Below are 19,033 nucleotides of genomic sequence, written 5' to 3'. Positions count from 1 at the left end.
AACAAAGTAAAGCAAAGGAGTCCGAGGGCAGGTGGAGTTGTGACTCTTCTAAAGGAAACTCTTCTAAAGCGTTCCAATTGATTTGTGAACCCTTCATCAGGCCTTATTTCCCAAATGATATGCTCAAGAGATGAAAATAAAATGCAGTTAACTATCCTCCAAGAAGCTTGAGAGCCTGCAGAAATTCTGTGGAGTATCTCAGCTAAGACTGCCAAGGGGCAACACTTTAGAACAGTGGCCTAGACTAGGTGATACTTATCCACAGGAACTAGGTGTAGCTATCTTTATGTTTAACTATTCTGAGTTTGTTGCCTAGAGCTTGGAATTCCCATCCCTACATCTTTGTTCACTCCTTACATTTTCCCTATTCCAACTAGAGAATATGGGGAGCTATATGGAAAAGATGAGGCAAGAGAAAGAGATTCACTAAATCCTATATAATAAGAGATAATATGCAAATTGACCATCACACACCCTCACACAAGATGGCCGCCACAAGATGGCCGGCAGAGGAGGGCAGTTGTGGGCGACCAGGCCAGCAGGGGGAGGGTAGCTGGGGGCAACCAGGCCAGCAGGGAAGGGCAGTTGGGGGCAATCAGGCCAGCAGGGGAGCAGTTAGGCGTTGATCAGGCTGGCAGAGGAGTAGTTAGGGGGTGATCAGGCTGGCAGGCAGAAGGGGTTAGGGGCAATCAGGCAGGCAAGCGGTTGGGAGCCAGCAGTCCCAGATTGTGAGAGGGATATCCCAGATTGGAGAGGGTGCAGGCTGGGCTGAGGGACACTCCTCAGTGCACAAATTTCATAACCGGGCCTCTAGTTTGTATATAATGTCCTGGCAAACCTCTAAGAGATGCATATATGAAAATGACCAGAAGCAACACAAGCAAAAGGTTTGAGAACTGAACTACAGCATTGAGTACAAGACCAGTTTCAAAACTGACCTGTGGTAGCACACAAGTGAGGGAGACCAGAATTGCACTGCAAAGGCTTTGGAAGCTAAATTCATAGCTGAGCTACAGCCCCACCAACAGTAGGCCAGAGTGTATGTTACAAACCAACACAGGTTGACCACTTACTAAAATGGAAGCATGTCATATAATACCCAAAATGTCTGAGGAACAGTATAAAATAGCATAATTTTTTTTTCTTGTAGACCCACAGTTTTGCCTTGTTGGTGTCCCCAGCTAGAAATCTTCTACTCAGTAATTTCTGCTGCATATATTCTGTTTCCATTTCTTATGACTCAGAAAGGTGTGTGGGAATGGAAGTCATAGCCTGGGAATCGCTTCAGTGTGTGCAGATATCCATAAAAAAGAACACATTGTGTTTTACAAATAGGCCATTGCAGAGACTCAGAGCACCCTGAGGCAGGTGTAGAATTGTGCATGGTTGGCCACTCTTGGGAGTGCAGTATGCTGAATGACTCATGAAGAATAATGTGCACAGAGGGGGACCTTTTGTCCTGGGAAGATGTGTGTGATCCACTTTTTAGAAACACATGCCAAGGAATAGGGGTAGGAATCTAGAGAGTGACCAATTTACCCTAGGTGAGGAATTTCTCCTGAGATGTCCACTTTTGGACATAAACACAATTATCCTCCTTAGAAGTCATATAAATGAACTCAAATACCCCTTCAGTTAATTTGATCCTCTGCAATTAAAGGCAGGCATGTGACATGGGATTAAGGAGTATGGTGATGTTCTCATTAGTTCAAATGACTATAATAAAATAGCACAAACTAATTTATTTCTCACAGCTCTGCAAGTTGGAAAGTCCAAAAATCAAAGTGGCAGTAGACTGGTATCTGGTGAGGACACACTTCCTGGTTTGCAGACCACTGCCTTGTGCTGTATCCTCCTCATAGGGAGGAGGGAAAGAGAAAGCAAGCTCTCTGGTCTCTTCTTGTAACACCACTAATCCCCTCAGGTGCACCCACCCTTATGACCTTCTAAACCTATTTACCTCCCAAAGTCCCCATCTTATTAAGATAATATCATCTACACTAATAAAAGAGTAAGATGCAAATTGACCATACCTTTGTGACTCCCACCAGCCAATCAGGAGTGAGTATGCAAATTAACCCAACAAAGATGGAAGGTTAGTTTGCATACACAGGTGCTGAGCGGCCGGGGGTGAGGTCTTCCACATCACCCCAGCCACTCCAGGCCTCTGGGCAGTGTGGGAAGGCAGAAAGGCAGCTCCGGGCTGGAGCGAAGGCAGTGCCAGCAGCCAGGGGAAGGAAGGCCCATTCTTGCACGATAATATGATGTTTCCTCCAAAATTTATGGTAGAATATTCATTACAATTACACTAAAATGTAGACTTTTTTTTTTAGTTTTCCAATGGTTATAGTATAATCCCAATTTATTTAGATCTTCTTAGTTTCTTTCAGAAAAATTTTATAGTAACCTGGATATAGGTCTTGTACATACATTGCTAACATTCCCACTAACTGTTTTTGTGGTTTTTGTTAGATATGTGATTTTTTTCCTCAGTCTGTGACTTGTTTTTCATTCTTTTAGAAGTGCCTTGCAAAGAGCATACTTTTAAAAAATTTAATGAAGTCCAATGGATCAAATTTTTCTGTGTTAGCCTTAGTGATTGTGGCTCAGTGTGTTTTGTGAGGCTGCAACCAAGGTGAAAATCAGAACTACAGTCATCTCAAGATTCAATTGCAGGAGGATCTCCTCCTAGCTAACTTTCGTAACTGGCTCTCGGTGATACTGTTATAATAACCTAGTTATTATTTAACAGAAAAGGAGAAAAGGGAAAACTAGATAATATAGGCATGCCATTTATACAGCATTGCCAGAGAGCTGCAATTAACATTCTCCAAGTCTGTTCTCCACAAATTGCTGGGGGAAGGGACTGGACAATAGACACATGGCCAGGAAGGTCTGGGTAACTTGGGAAGATGCTTAATTGTCAGTCACACCTGGGAGTGAGTCAATGGCCAGAATAGGCATGGCCACTGCAAGGGGGCAAAATATGATACCTAACTCCTGAACAAAGGAAGTTCCCTCTTTTGGCTCTTTCTTATGCTCTTGGCCCTCTTGCTCTCTTGGGACTGCTGTTTCAGAGGGTGCACTCTCCTACATTCACCCATGTGGCCCATGGTCATGTAGACTCCACATAATGGATTTTAACTAGACTGATGAAACATCGGACCCAATATTTTCCAGAACTGGTTTAAAGACCATGGAACTTTACAGACCGAGGGATGTAACTCTACACAAATAAAAATCATTATTATCCAGTGCAAGTCTTAGAAAATTCCTTTTCTGAAGAAATTGTAAGAACCCCGTTCCCACTAGTGAGGAAGAAATTCCACCCACCCAATCCTCCAGCATCAGAATGGCATAGGGAAGTTGGTGGATTTGAGGCAATGAAGGCATGGGACATTGTTAGGCTTGAAGAGGTTGGTGGGCAGAGGACGTAGGTGAGTTTGGGAGGTTGAAATTTTTGCGTGTTTGAAGATTGGTGTTTCTGGAAGGTTGTGGGTTTGTGAAAATTAGCAGTCTTAGGGATATGGGTAGGTTCACAAATGTTTTTTGAGATGAGAAAGTGTTTCTGGACATTTTCTTAGGCTTGAGGAGTCTGAGAGTTTGGGGAACATTGTTGATTGTGGTGAGGATGGGGTTTGGAAAAGGTTATCAGATTTGGGGAGACGTGTTTGGGGAGGATTTGGAATTGGAGACATTGAGTGTTTTATGAAGGTCAAGAACTTACGTGTGTTTAAGGGTTTGGTTAAATTGGTAGATTTGGGGATTTGAGAAATTTACGATGGTGATTGGTTTAGAGAATATGATAGGCTTGGGAATGGGGCTAGCCCCCTATTGAGTGAAATAACGTAGAATGCAAAAAGTTCTGAATTTGTGTTTCCATTTACATTGATTAGTCCCACAGGGTGGGCAGCTGCTACATTTGCTGTACTTGATGAATTCAGGGAAGGAGGTATTCCATTCAAAATTATGTATCTAAGAAAGTATCCACTATCTTTTTTTTAATATATTTTATGATTTTTTACAGAGAGGAAGGGAGAGGGATAGAGAGTTAGAAACATCGATGAGAGAGAAACATCGATCAGCTGCCTCCTGCACACCTCCTACTGGGGATGTGCCCGAAACCAAGGTACATACTCTTGACCAGAATCAAACCTGGGACCTTCCAGTCCGCAGGCTGACGCTCTATCCACTGAGCTAAACCGGTTAGGGCGTATCCAACATCTTAATTTGGAAGTCTGAGCAATGAGATAAATGTAGCTAAGATCATCATTCTTCTCCCATTCCCGTTCACAGCACTATCTGGAGAAAATAATAAGAGCAAGGGATCAAAGACAAGAATGACAAGTAGAGACAGAAAGAGCAAAGAACAGGTGAAAAGCAAAGATAGTGGAGACAGAGCAGAAAACAGCATGATGGGGCAGAGAACAAAATGTAGGCGCAGGGACCTGTGATACAAATCAGAGAAGAGAGAATGGAACTAGGTGAGCGGGCACAGAAAAGAGAGGCAGGGCAAGGAATAGCTATACAGGCAGATAACAGGGAAATAAGGACACCAAATAACCCTACACTGCAGGTACAACTGAGGGAACCAGTCACAACTACACAAATACACCACATGTTTCCTTATTTCTGTTCATGGCTGTGTTCCTCTTCCCATCTCAATTTAAACCATATAGTCAAGTTCAATTTCCTAGCATTCGGAAAGCTCAGAAGGAAAAGAACCCATAGCATGAGGGTCACCACAATCTATCCAGATAAGCACAGACAAGTTCTTAATGTGGTTTGTGACTTTCCAGTTCCAGATGCTCAGCGCACCCTGGGACAAGCATAAAAGTGGGCATGGTTGTTCAGTCCTGGGAACATGTTATAGTGACCTCATTAAAGAAAATGTGCACAGAAAAGGACTCTTTCCTAGGCTTGTGGGCAGGGCCCAGTATGGAAGTGTTTAGCAGAGTGAGAGGGCAAGTATCTGAAGACTGATTAACTCACCCCAAATGAGGAATTTCTCATTAGGAATGCCCACTTTGGGATATAAGTGCAATTATTCTCCTTAGCAATCATAAATGAACTCAGATACTCTTCAGTTACCTTGATCTTCTGTAGTGAGGATGGAAGAGTCTTTATGTGAATCCAAGGGTCTTACTATTTCACCAGAATTTACTGAATTCCAGAAACTCCATACTTTTGGCCAGGGCTGGTTTTTAATGCTATATTTTGTTGGAAACATGGATGTGGGAAGAGTTGGTTTGTTTACATGATGATGCTGATTGATGAAAAAGCATAGTTTCACTGACATGACAATGACCATGGAATTTAGCACCGCACACTGGGGGGAAGGGAGTTACAATTCAGGAAAACCCTATTGTGAAGGAATGGAAGATGAACCCTCAATCTCCTGAAGTGGTCAGAGTCTATTTCTCCTAAGAGCCGGGGCGGGGGAGTGGGGGGGCGGCTCCATGCTGCTGGTCCTTCAGGGGCTTTGCCCCATGGGACTCCAAACAGTCACCACTCTGCTAGTCAGGGATACTGAGTGGGAAGCCAGAGACCAAGATAGAGCGATGTGAGAGAGGGGAGAAAAACTAAAGAACGCCTGAGAGACACAAAGACCTAGAGAAAGCGACAGAGACAGAAAAAGCTGAAGGGATAAGGAGGAATGGCATACAGAGATACAGAAACATAGACACGGGAAGTGAGACAGACTCAGACGCAGACGCAGAGAGACACTCAGACACAGAAACAAAAAGCGTCAGAAACCGGAGTCGCAGGCAGAGACATTCTCAGTTAAGGAGAGTCCAGAGCAGGCGCGGCCACATCACGCCAGTCCTCACGCTAAAGTAGTACTTTAGGAGCTCTCTAATACCACCCTGCGCAAGACCAGCTCCAGGCGCGCCTCTCTCCATACCACCTCCCGGGGGCGCGCCCAACCCCGCCTAGCCATAGTGGCGCGCAGCGGCCAATGGGCATTTTCTTCAACCCACGGAACTCAGAAGGCTCTCAAGGCCACGCTCACATGCTATCCCGTCAGACTTGGACTTCCAATCTCAATAGCTCCGCCCACAAGGCCGTGGTTTTTTGAAAGGAGGTCAGTTTGGTATTTTGCCCGTCTGGGCGAGCCCTGATCAGCCTGCACATTACCTTAGCAAGCTCATTCCTCCGTGCCGTGATTATGTTCACGGCTCGTGCTTCCCTTTTTCCAGAGGCTACGAGCCCTTTGCCTGGCACAATACTGAGACTTGCGAATACTTCCTATTTCTGAGAGGTCCGCCTTCTGCTTTAGCACCGAGTTCCATAGGCTGACCAGGTTACGCACGGCACTCCAATTGGAAGCGGCGGCTGTCCGTCAAACATCCTATTCGTCGGGTACAGTATCTACGGTTATTTAGGCTGCGAACGTCCTCGAGCGAAAAGGGGAATTGGCTCGAGCTTTCGATTGGGTCCAGGAAATTGTCAGTCAAGGAATGGACGGGCACAATCGCAATCCAACGCACAGTATTGGTAGAGAGAAGAGGCGGATACGGGCGGAGGGAAGCCGGCTTCTCTTGATTGGGCCATAAGGAGGGCCGTGCGCCCCCGTACTCCGGATTGGCTGACCGTGAGCCGCGCCCCCCTCACGCCAACAGCCTTCGGTACCAGAAGTGCGCCCGGCTCGCCTCAGGTAGCCGTGGAGCCAGTTTGGTGCAAAGCAGTGCGCAGGGGGCTCGCTGGGTTCCCAACCAGATCCGACGTAGACCCAGGAGTGGTGCGCTCCTTCTCAACGGTGAGCGAAGACCAGTGGGCAGCGGGAGAGGGGTCGGGCCAGCGGGCTGCGAGTGAAGGTCTGCAGCACCTAGTTCCTTCCGAGCGTCGTCGCACCCGGAAGTGTGACAAGACATCAGTCGCACCCGGAAGTGTGATGCTTCCGAGGCCACGGGAAGTAATGGTACCCGGCCAGTTGAGATACCGGGTTAAAACAGATGTTTATGTATCTTTAATTCCTGAGGTTCTGTAGATCCTTCCTTTTCGGCAAGTGTTGGAGGATGCAAGTATTTGGTCACATTTTTAAATGCCTCATCCTGTTGGAAACCGAGGGTAAACGAGCACTAGAGTGTGTACAAGAGGGCTAAGCTCAGTAAAGGCTTTTAGGAAGTTTATTTTGCTGCCCATCACCCTCACTTCCCCTGCCGTCCAGGGATGTGCAGATGGAGGCCGGAGGAGACACTGCTGCCCCAGCCCCCGGGGACGCAGAGGACTTGGAGGACACGCGGCTCCTCAGTGAGGAGGCTGGAGACGGTGGAGGGGTTCAGGAGGACCCCACAGATTCCGAAGACCGGAGCCTGGAGGAAACAGGTATGTCTTTTCCTCACTATAAATTCGAAAGAATGTATAGGGATGTCATTGTTGAGGGAGGTCAATGAGGGACCAATAACGAGTCTTTTTGGGTCTTAACAGGGTTGCATGTGGTCAGTAAGAGGTCATCGTTGACTCACATTGTAGTTTAAATCTTTGAGGAATGAAAAGGAGAAAATCAGTCAGTGAGCATCAGTGAATGTTCACTGGGGACTTTGGAATGAGTTTAGGTCGTTGAGGTATCAAAAAGGGATTACCAGTAGTTGGGGGTCAAAGAGGGGCATTGGGTATTTAAGATGGTAAGGCCAATGACTGACCAAAAGTAAATTAAGAGGGTCAAAGGTGGACTATTTAGAAATCAGTGTCATTGGGGACTAGGGTGTTATTTAAGTCATTGAGGTAGAGAAGAGGGTCATTGGAAGCCCATGGGCACTCAGAGTATTTACATCATTGAGGAGACAATGGTGAGTTGTTGAAAGTACTCTTTTAAGGAACCAGATGTTAGTGGATACTAATGGTGATTATTGGTGGGGAGGAAGTGGTCATCAATGAGATTATTTGGAGAGTTAGAGGACCAGTAGGAGAGTCTTTGAAGACCCAGATGGATGTGTAACGGTATTCTGTGGAGAGTCAATGGAAGTCATTGGGGGCATTGCTCATGGATCACTTTGGAATTAGTGCATGTTAAAGAGGTCACTGGGAAGGACCAGTGGACATCTCTAAGATTAAATGGTGGAGTGGGTGTGTGTCTTTTAGAATTTGGGAATTATTAGCAAGTAATGGCAGATATTGGGAAGAGGTTGTTGGTAATTGGGGGCAAGTGGAGTCATAGAATGTCAATGAAAGAATTAAGGAATATGAGGTCATTGGGATTTCATGGGAAATTTGTTGAGACATAGTTGCCAATGGGTACTAATGGTTGTCCTTGGGGCAAATCAATGGATATTGACTAGATTATGTAGGAGGTGTGTCAGGGGAGTCAGTAGGGGGCATTGAAGTGGTGGGTTTCATTGGTAATTGTTAATAATAATCTTGGGGAAAGGCAGTGGAGGTCATATTTATAAAAGTCCTGTGTGTTAGTGCATATTATTGTGGTTATTGTAGGGAGGGGAGTGGATACCACTGAGAATAAAGGGAGATCAAGAGAGTCAGTGGAGGTCTTTGAAGTCCTAGGTGTTAGTGGAGATTAATAGTGATCATTGGGGAGAAGGGAATAAAAGAGGGTTAGGAGAGTCAACAGAGGTCACTGGAAGTCTTGGATGTTAGTGGACATTAATAGTGGTCATGGTAGGGATGGAATGGACATGGAGTAGAGTAGATTGTGGGTCAGAGCAGTCAGTGAAGGTCATTGAAGACCCAGGTATTAGTGATGTTAGTGTGGGGTCATTGAAATGATAATGAACAGCATTGGGAGTAAATAGAGGGGATTAAGGATCTGGGTGTTAGTGGATATTCATGCAGTCATTGGAAAAATTAGTGGTCATCAGCAAGAATATAAATGGTACTCAAGAGAGTCGATAGGGTCATTAGGGATCATGGACATCAATGAGAATAACTAAGGGATTAAGGTAGTGGGGACAAGGAGCAGTGAAAGGCCCAAATATTAATAGATGTAATGGTGGTCATTATATCTATTGAGGGTTGAGTAGATATCAGGAGAATGAGGGGTCAGAGGTTATTAATGGGGGATCATTGAAGATGTAAGTTATTCAGGAAATGGGGTGCTTTGAAGATTTAGAAATGACAGTTATTGAAAGGAATAATTGGTCTTTAGGACATAAGAGGGTTCAATTATGACAATGAGAGATTGGATTATTGGGGTTTTAAGGGCATCATGTGGATGTAATTGAGGGGCAGAGGAGATACCTGGAGTTATGTGACAGTATCAGGGGTCATTGGGGGAGGAGGCTGGTAGGCATTGGGTAGTCCTTGGGCACAGGGGGTGAGTGGGAGTCCACAGGCAGATGACCCACCAGGGGCTCCCTTTCAGGATCCGAGACCAAGGACCAGCCACCCAGCCTGCTGTCACCACTGCCCCAGTCAGAGTCCCCTTCATGTACCCGTGGGCTCTGGGATCCTGCAGCCTCTGAGAATAATGCCATGGGTGACTCAGAGGATGGCTCCGGGGGCCAGGGCGGAGATCCAAGTGACAAGGACTGGCGCAGCAAGCGAAAGCACGTGTTTGTACTGAGTGAGGCAGGCAAGCCCATCTACTCGAGGTATGGTAGTGTGGAGGCACTGTCAACTACCATGGGTGTGATGACAGCTCTCGTGTCTTTCGTGCAGAGTGCAGGAGATACCATCCGCGCCATCTATGCTGGTGAGCAAAGGGGCAGGAGGTGGAACTGGGGCAGTGACTGAATATGAATATGGCTGTCTGGGTAGCTGTAGGTCTGTCTGACTTCCTGGGGCACTGTCCAGCCAGCCAGGTGTGGGTCAGTATGTGGATGGCTTTCCAGTCATCTGAAGGGGTGGGGGTTTGGTGTTGTGTCCATCTGTCAGTTTGGCCTTCTGGGTTCTGAGTGATTAACTCCTGGGATGTAAGTGACTGGCTGGATACTTCCTTGTTTATCTGACAGCATGGTTGTGTGGCTGAGTTGGGTATCTTTCTGGCTGTGTCAGTCCTTGCTTCATCTTCCCCCACTTCATGTTGTATGTCTAACCTGATTCTTTGACCATCCCATCATGTCTCTACAAATGTTCAGTCTCCCCCAGATTGTCCTAACCCTAGTCCGAGTGTCCACAGAGTGACCGCACAAGCTTGGGCCAGAGGTGTGTGTTCAGGGAAAGGAGGGAAGAGCCTCACCTCATCCTCTCAGTCACCACCGACTCATCGCTACCCCCTGCCCATCCCTTCCCTCCCCTAGAGGACCACAAGCTGGTGTTCCTACAGCAGGGCCCACTGCTGCTGGTGGCTGTGTCAAGGACTCCTCAGTCAGCAGCCCAGCTGCGGGAGGAGCTTCTAGCTGTGCACGCACAGATCGTGAGTACACTGACACGTGCAAGTGTGGCCCGCATCTTCGCCCGTAAGCAGAACTACGACCTCCGCCGCCTGCTAGCTGGCTCCGAGCGCACCCTAGACCGGCTTCTGGACAGTGTGGAGCGGGACCCAGGTGCCCTGCTCCTGGGTGCTGTGCGCTGTGTGCCCCTCACTCGCCCGCTGCGGGAAGCACTGGGTACACTGCTCCGACGTTGCACAGCACCTGGCCTGGCACTGTCCGTGCTGGCGGTGGGTGGTCAACTGGTGACAGCAGCCCAGGAGCGGAATGTGTTGGCTGAGTGCCGGCTGGATCCAGCTGACCTGCAATTGCTGCTCAACTGGGTCAGTGCACCTGCCTTTGCAGCAGGAGAAGCGTGGGCACCTGTGTGCCTGCCCCGCTTCAACCCAGATGGTTTCTTCTATGCCTATGTGGCCCGCCTGGACGCCATGCCTGTCTGCCTGCTGCTGCTTGGCACTGACCCTGAGGCCTTCCATGACATGGCCACCTGCCGGCGCCTGGTGGAAGACGGCATGCACACGCTTGGTGCCATGCGTAACCTTGGGGAGGCTGCCAGTTTCTCTAATGCCCCATCAGCCACTGCCCCATCCTACAGTGTGCAAGCCGTGGGAGCACCTGGCCTTCGGCACTTCCTCTATAAGCCACTGGACATCCCTGACCATCACCGCCAGCTGCCTCAGTTTACCAGGTGGGTCCTGACCCTTGGGCAATCTGCCAGCTGGGAAGACTTATCTAACTGGAAGGTTCAGCATCTCATAGACATGTTTCAGGAAAGAAAGCCAGCCATGCTCTAGAACAGTGGACCACTGGTGGTCCATGAGGTCCGAAAGGTTGGCGACCGCTGGTTTAAGGAAACCATTGGAGCAGCAGTAGCCAAGGTTGGCGACCGCTGCTCTAGAATGATGGAATAAAATGGGTGTCTAACTGATAAGGGAGGCTCAACTACCAATCTCAAGAAATCCCTTATTCTAATGGAAACTAGGGCCCCAGTATTCAAGGAATCCCATAGTTTGAGGGGAAAGCTGGGCCTCTGACCATAGAAATTCTTTTAAGTCTAATGGGGAAGGCTTAGCTCCCTAACTTAATTGAACTCCTTAGACTGAGGGGAGATGGCCAGCCAAGAAAGCCCTAGACTGACCCTGTCACCGGCCTCCCTCCCTCACTGCAGCCCTGAGCTAGAGGCCCCGTACAGCAGAGAGGAGGAACGGCAGCGCCTATCGGACCTGTACCACCGCCTGCATGCTCGCCTCCATAGTACCTCCCGGCCTCTGCGCCTCATTTACCATGTGGCTGAGAAGGAGACGCTGCTGGCCTGGGTGAGTTGGGGAGAGGGCTCTTCAGAGGTTAATTCTCTGCTTCAATTCTTTCTGCCTCCATTGTATCCCCCCAGCCATAACAAACTCCATCCATACATAGCCTGGGCTATGTATACCTTTGCTTTCAACACTGTCCCTGCCATTCCACATGTGTCTTTGTAACCCATAAAAGTCAATCTCAGTGTCTCCGAACCTCATTAGCCCCATCATTCTGTTGCAACCAGTACAGTGTCTTCGACTTTCAAGAGGTCCCATTAATAACCATCACTGTGTCTGCTGATTTCCCATATTCCCAATAGTCCCGCCCATGTGTCTTCCGGCACCAGTTCAGAGCTCCTTGATTACCAAAGGCTTGGTTCCATGCTACGCCTCCTACCTGGGATATCCTTCCCTGGAGTCTTTCCCGAGCTTCTGTCCTCACTTTCTATGGGTGTATTAAATGTCATCTATTCTGGGAGCTTGGTCAAGGTGACCCCATTGGAAATGGCACCTTCCCCCGGGCTCTGCCATTCAGTGCACATTTATTAAATAATTTATTGGGTACCTATTGTGTATCAGGCATTGTTCTAGGCCAGGGACTTTTTAATTTTTTTTAAACTTTATTTTCAAGTAATTTTAGACTTACAAGAAGTTGTAAAATAGTAGAAAAATTACTATAAATAGCTCCATCACCTAGTTTCTCCAGATATTAACCACAGTAACTTATCAAAATCAGGGAATTAACACCAGTATAATGATGTCTAATCCACAGACTTCATTCAGATTTCACCAGTTGTCCCACTAATGTTTTTTACTGGTCTAGAATCCAGTCCAGGATCACATCTTGGATTTATTTATTGTGTCTTCCTAGTGTCATTTATTCTGGAACAGTTCCTCACTCTTTTTTGTCTTTCATAATTTTGGCACTTTTAAAGGGTGCCAGCCAGTTAGTTTGTAGAATGTCCCTCAACTTGGGTTTTCTTGGTATTTATCATGACTAAATTGAGGGCATGCATTTTTTGAAAGAATATCATAGAAGTGATGTGTCCTTCTCTGCATCATATCAGGAGGCCCACAATGTCATTTTGTCTTGTTGATGATATTAGCTTTGATCACTTAGTTAAGGTGGTGTCTGTCAGATTTATCCACTATAAAGTTAGTATTTTTCCCCTTTGCAATTAGTAAATAGCATAAAGTGATTATGTTAATGTTCTGTTTTTCATCATATTTTCACCCACTAATTTTAATATCCATTTATGATTCTTGCCTGCAATAGTTATTACTCCGTTGTTTGCTAGACTGTCTTTTTTCTAACCCTAACATTCCTTCTACAGTTATTGTTTGATATTATGTTGTCTTAGAAACCTTTTCCTTCTGTATTTGTTTGTTCAATTTTTAATTTTATATTAGTACTAGTGACCTGGTGCACGAAATTTGTGCACATTAAAAGAGGATTAGAGGAAATAATTTAATATTGCTATTTGCCCTTTCTCTATAATAGAAGTGTCAGAGATGAAAGAAAATTAGTAAAATGTATATAAAAATCTTCCTCCTGTCAGAGTCTGGCACTCGCCATGGGACCCAGAGTCAAGTCCCTGCCCACCCACATGCACCTCAAAATTGCGTGAGACCCAGACCCGGCCAGCCCCCACATTGGGCTAGATAAGGGGTGGGCAAACTTTTTGACTCGAGGGCCACAATGGGTTCTTAAACTGGACCAGAGGGCCGGAACAAAAGCATATATGGAGTGTTTGTGTGAACTAATATAAATTCAAAGTAAAGGAGCGGAGGGGAGAGCAAGAGAACCCTCTGCTCTTTCGGCTCCGCGGGCCGGATAGAACAGCCGAATGGGCCGGATCCGGCCCGCGGGTCGTAGTTTGCCCACGGCTGGGCTAGATCCAGACCCGCCAGTCCCACCCTTGTCAAGCCCTGCCAGGCAGGGTGTGTAGCCTCAGGTCCCCTGGCCCGGTGCCAGGACAGGGGGTGTGGCCTGAGGTCCCCAGCCCAGACCGGGGCGGGGGACATGCCTTAAGGTCCTCCACCAAGCCCCGCCAGGTGGGGACACGGCCTGAGATCCCCTGTCAAGCCTCGCTGGGTCGGGGGGCATGGTCTGAGGTCCCCTGTCAAGCCCAGCCAGGCAGGGGGGCACAACCTCAGGTCTCCGGCCCAGTACCGAGAGAGGAGCGCAGCCTCAGGTCCCCTGTCAAGCCCCGCTGGGTGGGGGGCACGGCCTGAGGTCCCCTGTCAAGCCCAGCCAGGCAGGGGGGCACAGCCTCAGGTCCCCTGGCCCAGTGCTGGGGCGGGGGGCGCGGCCTGAGATCCTCTGTCAAGTCCCGCCGGGCGGCGGGTGCAGTCTGAGGTCCCCCAGCCTGGCACTGGGGCGGGGGGAGAAGCCTGAGGTCCCCTAGCCCAGCACCAGGACAGGAAGCACACCTTGAGGTCCCCCGTCAAGCCCCGCCGGGTGGGGGACGTGGCCTCAGGTCTCCTGGCCTGGCACTGGGGCGGGGGGGGGGGGGGCACAGCCTGAGGTCCCCTGTCAAGCCCCACGGGGCGGGGGAGGGCATAGCCTCAGGTCCCTGCTGATTGCTCGTTAAGGCTCCTTATGGGAACTTGTCCTCAGCTGTGGGTGCATCCATCTTTGTGACAGAGTGATGGTCAATTAGCATATTCCCTCTTTATTAGATAGGATGGTTTCATGGATTTTTCTTTAATTCAGTGGGCTAAAAACCTTCTCTATCATTTAACTTTCTTGTCTGTTATTTATTTCATTGATCAGATTGTCTCTCACATAGCCAGTGAGAGCCGTGATGTAGGTACACTGGCCCTTGTGTCATTTGACATTTCTCCATTGCTGCTGGAACACTTCTTACTTTTTGGCACAAGATGTTCCAAGCTCATCTTGTACTTTCTCTGTGTCAGTCCATTTGTCCAAGTAGCCCTAGTACCTTTTAGTGAAGAATTGTCATTCAAAACCAAGATATGGTAGGCCCATGATTTTAAATCAGGTGATCGGGGATTACTCACCAAGGAGATGGCATCTAAGTGGGGCAGGGAGGTAGTGGGCCCTGTGGGTATCTGGAGGAAGAGTACAGCTGGCAGAGGGAGAGGACTGTGAAAATGCTGCGAGGTGGGACTGAGCCTGGTTTATGGTTGAGGAAGAGAAAAAGAGGCTAGAGTGGCTGGAACAGAGGAAGTGAGGGGAGAACAGTGAGAAGTGGTGTAGAAAGAACTGGTGATCTGATGGAATTAATCCTCTTATACTCAGGGTACAGATGATGAAGACATAAGTGTGTAGAGCTCAGAACAGGACCTTGTATACAACAATTGCTCATTAAAAAGCACTGTTGTTGTTACACCCATTCTATAGGTGAGCATCGCAGTCAGCATCACCCAGTTGAAGCCACTAGCTCTAAATGATCCCTTGACTCAAATGAACCTGGCCCACCCTTGGTTCAACTGAGAACCCCTGGCTAACCCATGACACAATAATATCAGCTTACCTGCTTTAGCCCAGTGACCAGACAGCATCAGGTGGGAGCTGCTGCCAGGTGCATCTTCCAAACAGGAGATAGGCATGGGGCTAGGGTTGGAAGGACAGGGTTAGGGATGACCAGTTCCAGCCCAACTGACTCTGTCTCCTCTCAATCCCACAGGTGACCTCCAAATTTGAGCTCTATACCTGCCTCAGCCCCCTGGTGACTAAGGCAGGTGCCATCTTGGTAGTGACCAAACTCCTACGCTGGGTGAAGAAAGAGGAAGATCGACTTTTCATTCGTTATCCACCCAAGTACTCTACACCTCCAGCAGCCTCATCTGCCTCTACGGACCAAGCTTCCCATAATGGCTTGTTCACTGGATCCTGAGAGGCAGAACTCCCAGATTGGGCAGTGCTGGGAACAACTGCTTTTGGCTCTTACCTTCTGTGTCCACCCTGGAAAGGGGAGCTGGAAGGGTTGGGGTGGTTAATGGTGGTGTCTGTGACTGGTCTCCCTCTCCCTGGGAAATAGGGCAAGATCTGAGGGCTTGCCCACGAATGAGAGACGGGTGGCAGCATGACTGCACATAGGTGAGCAGGCTGCTTCCTCAGCCCCTCATGCATCTCCACCTATGGAGAAATTCTTAGGCTCTTCCCTTCCCTCTGCCTCACTTGGATAATGTTCCAGCCTCTGTCAGGGACTTTCTCCTCCGATACCTAGGTACCATACCCTCTGTCCTGCATCTGGAGTCGGCCTCTTCAGTGGGCTCTTAGCCCTGAGTGTCCAGGGCTGGCCAAGGTCTCTTTGGATGACCCATGGGGCCAGCCTGTGCTGGAACTGACCTAAAGATACTTTAAAGAAAAACAAAAGAAAAGGTTTAAACCAGTCCCCACAAGGACATTCCTTTGCCCTTCATATACTTCATCTTTACCCTATCAAAAGTAACCCCATCAGTGTTGGCTGCTGCTAATGTTAATGAGAAAGGTGGTCCTTGCAGTCTGTGTGTAACCCAGGGCAAAGCCCCTGACTTCACACAGTAGCTGAGATCCAGAATTTTTACATAGGAGGTGCACTTAGCTTCTAATGCTCCTTCTGCTCATTCGTGAAATAGAGATAACTGACCTCTCACCAGCTAAGTGAGCATTTGTGAATGAAAAGGGACTCGAACTCTTGTGTACCACCCCCGCGACACATGTACATTTGCCCCAGACTTCCTTACAACCTGCACTACACGGAGCAACCTGGAGGGGGCGAGGCCTCTTTCCAATTTGTATATGTACTCACAACACTCAGTCCCCAATCCACTAAGACCTTGGTTCTATCCTTGTTTTCTCTAAACTGGAATTACAGCCGCATGTCACTGAGTCAGAGGCAGGAGGAAACTCCATGCTCTCATCCTGGTCCAGTGAGCAGACCGCACTGCACGCATGCGCGCTGCGGGGACTTTCTGCCCTCACGTGCCCTCTGCCCCCAATCAATTGTCGAAGGCGCATGCGCCTAACTCCTGCTTTGGAAAATGGCTGCGAAGTTGGAGCCGCTGGAGGGCTCGGAGGAGGCCGAGGAGGACGAGGGATATGCTGGTAAGCTGGCCGCTCCCGGCCAGGGCAGAAGAAGAGCCTCTGTCCCATTCCAATAAAGAGAGATTGATAGCGGCCCAAAAAAAAAAAAAAGTAAATATTTAGGCCTTCTATAAAATACTGTTCAGCAATGTGGAGATAAGTAACATGCATATTTTCACCTAGATTAACTTGTCAGCCTTATTGGACATATTGCTTAGTATTTTAAGGTAAATAATACATCAGTATGCATCTCTTCAAGCAACAAATGGAGGTAGACATTCTCACAAAAACCACTCCGCTGCTGCCACATCTGAGAAAATTCACAGTAATTCCCCATCATCTGACACCCAGCACATTCACACTTCGTGTGGACTCTTAAATCCTAATTGAGAATGGCCACTCCCACAGACCGCTTTTCTCCAGGGCATTTTGATAATGATACCTTCGTGAGAGGGGAAAACATTGCCTACAGACTAGTGGTGAGAGGGGAAAAAACTGCCTACAGAGAAGTGGGAATTGCCCTCTAAACAAAAGAAAACCTCCCAAGACAGTGATCCACCACTATGCCACTAGCATTCTTTAAAATACAGGAATTTTCAAAATGTACCACAGTACAGAAAATAGCACGATGAATGCCTACATGCCCATCACTGTTTCAACAGTAGTCACCTTTCTGCCCTCCTTTCGCCCATAACCCCCTTTCTGCAGTCTTTAAACCGCTATGTTAATAAACATGGTTGCATTTTGTCCAGACCTGTCTATGCAGACATCAACAATAACTTGTTTATTGTCCTAGGTCCTAGGATGTCGGCTCCATGAGAACCATTTATTGCTCTTTCCCCAAGGCCCAAACAGTGCCTGCTTGGCATATAGTAGGTGCTCAATAATTTTCTTTGTTTATTGTATGAATAACATAACTAACATGGAGAGCTCTCTCAGATTAGGGCTACACATTGAATGCCAGCTTTCAACAAAGGACGGACAGAAATGAGACAGATGCAAAAAGATCTCATTTATTGCGCACTTACTGCAGCTGCCACTGTGCTACAAAGCTTTTAGTATCAACTTACAAATTTGTCACAATTTAAGTTAATTCCCTTCAGCAAGGAGAAAATTTAAGAGTAGATGTTACCGTTTCTAGCCATAATAAATTGGCTTTATAGAAGGAAAGATAATATCTAATATTGATTACTCTAGGGGAAAGGCCATCTTTTGTCTCACTTGGAGAGCTGACCAGTAAACAGAGGCAGTTTGGCAGAACGTTTTTAGCATCTAAAATGCTATTCCTTATACTCGGTCACCATGCTTAGTAATCAGGAGAATACAGAGATATCTGGGCCAGAAAAGTCATTAGGATGTTGTTGATGTAAGCAAAAAAAAGGAGCAATCATGGAAATGGCTAAACTTAGGTATATTCATGCATATTGTGGAATGCCTATGTGTGGGGGACCTTTAAAATTTTTTGAGTAGCAGGAAAAAAAATGGTTGGATTGCAATTTAATTTAAAATAATTAAAATTTAAAAGGATAAGACCATGATTTATTGATACAGAATGAACTCTAAAAAGAGATATTTTCATGAGGAAAAAGTTTGGATTTTCAAAATAAAGTAGAAAGCAATGTCAGCCATAGCCCTTTGTAGGTTGCACAGAAAAGTTATTTGAAGGCAAAAGGCCTCACTGATGACTCTTAATAAGGGACTTGAATCTTAGGGGCTGTGCAAAGTGGAGGCATTTTTGTGATTTTTTTGTTTTTCTTTTAGGAAACTGTAAGTAGTACTATATAATTTTTAAAAATATGAGAACGAGGGAAAGTTGAATTGCATCCGAGAATCATATTAATATTGATTAATATTGACATCTTGGTTTGGATGGTTATACTGTGGTTATCTGGTAGATTCCCTTTGTTTAGAGGAAATATACACTGGAACATTAAGGAATAATGGCCATAGTGCCTGCAATTTATGGTACAGAAACACTCACAAATGGGAAACCTGATACAAGGGCAAGTAGGAGCACTGTGGTCTATTTCTACAACTTTTATGTACGTCTGAAATTATTTCAAAATAAAATGTTTAAAAGGAGCTCATGCGTTATAAGCTGTTTTATAACATGGATTAAAAAAACTTTTTATCAAGTTGTTAATTGGATTATTTAAAACATTTACTGATCACCCATGATCTTACCCCATGACTAGGACTGGAAGTGCAGGGGAGAGGAAAAACAGATGGAGCTTTCACAAAAATGGTTGCAAAAGCCAGCTATAAAAGGCATGGGGACAGTTGGGGAAATCACGTATGTTCTGGGTACTAGATGATATTAATGAACCAATGATTAGTGACAGTTGTTAATATTCGAAAAATTATAGGATTGGAGT

The 19,033-nt window shown here is 46.9% G+C and overlaps 1 protein-coding gene and 1 long non-coding RNA gene across 5 annotated transcripts in view; one reads left to right on the top strand and one right to left on the bottom strand.

Annotated features, from left to right (window-relative positions):
- LOC308235593 overlaps positions 1-6,851 on the bottom strand; it is a 73,716-nt gene extending 66,865 nt beyond the window's left edge. Inside the window, exon 1 of the long non-coding RNA XR_013959194.1 lies at positions 6,139-6,851. This is a non-coding gene — a long non-coding RNA (uncharacterized lncRNA). The remainder of the gene's footprint in view (positions 1-6,138) is intronic.
- On the top strand, positions 6,614-18,791 carry MON1B (MON1 homolog B, secretory trafficking associated). 4 transcript variants are annotated; one of them, XM_080644565.1, is made up of 6 exons: positions 6,614-6,760; positions 7,172-7,329; positions 9,320-9,649; positions 10,197-11,016; positions 11,497-11,644; positions 15,277-18,791. In XM_080644565.1, the coding sequence occupies exons 2-6, from the start codon at positions 7,182-7,184 to the stop codon at positions 15,484-15,486; spliced, it is 1,656 nt and encodes a 551-aa protein (XP_080500691.1). In that variant the 5' UTR covers positions 6,614-6,760; positions 7,172-7,181; the 3' UTR covers positions 15,487-18,791. The 4 variants fall into 4 exon arrangements, with proteins under 4 accessions (XP_080500691.1, XP_080500693.1, XP_080500694.1 ...); XM_080644567.1 differs by lacking the exon at positions 9,320-9,649 and having other exon boundaries at positions 15,277-18,741; XM_080644566.1 differs by lacking the exon at positions 6,614-6,760 and having other exon boundaries at positions 6,898-7,329.
- Positions 18,792-19,033: the final 242 nt, after the last annotated feature.

The sequence above is a fragment of the Plecotus auritus genome (genome assembly GCF_963455305.1).
Source record: "Plecotus auritus genome assembly, chromosome: 10".
Classification (NCBI taxonomy): domain Eukaryota; kingdom Metazoa; phylum Chordata; class Mammalia; order Chiroptera; family Vespertilionidae; genus Plecotus; species Plecotus auritus.
Note: the sequence above shows the minus strand (reverse complement) of the source record. Positions and strands in the feature narration are given on the sequence as shown.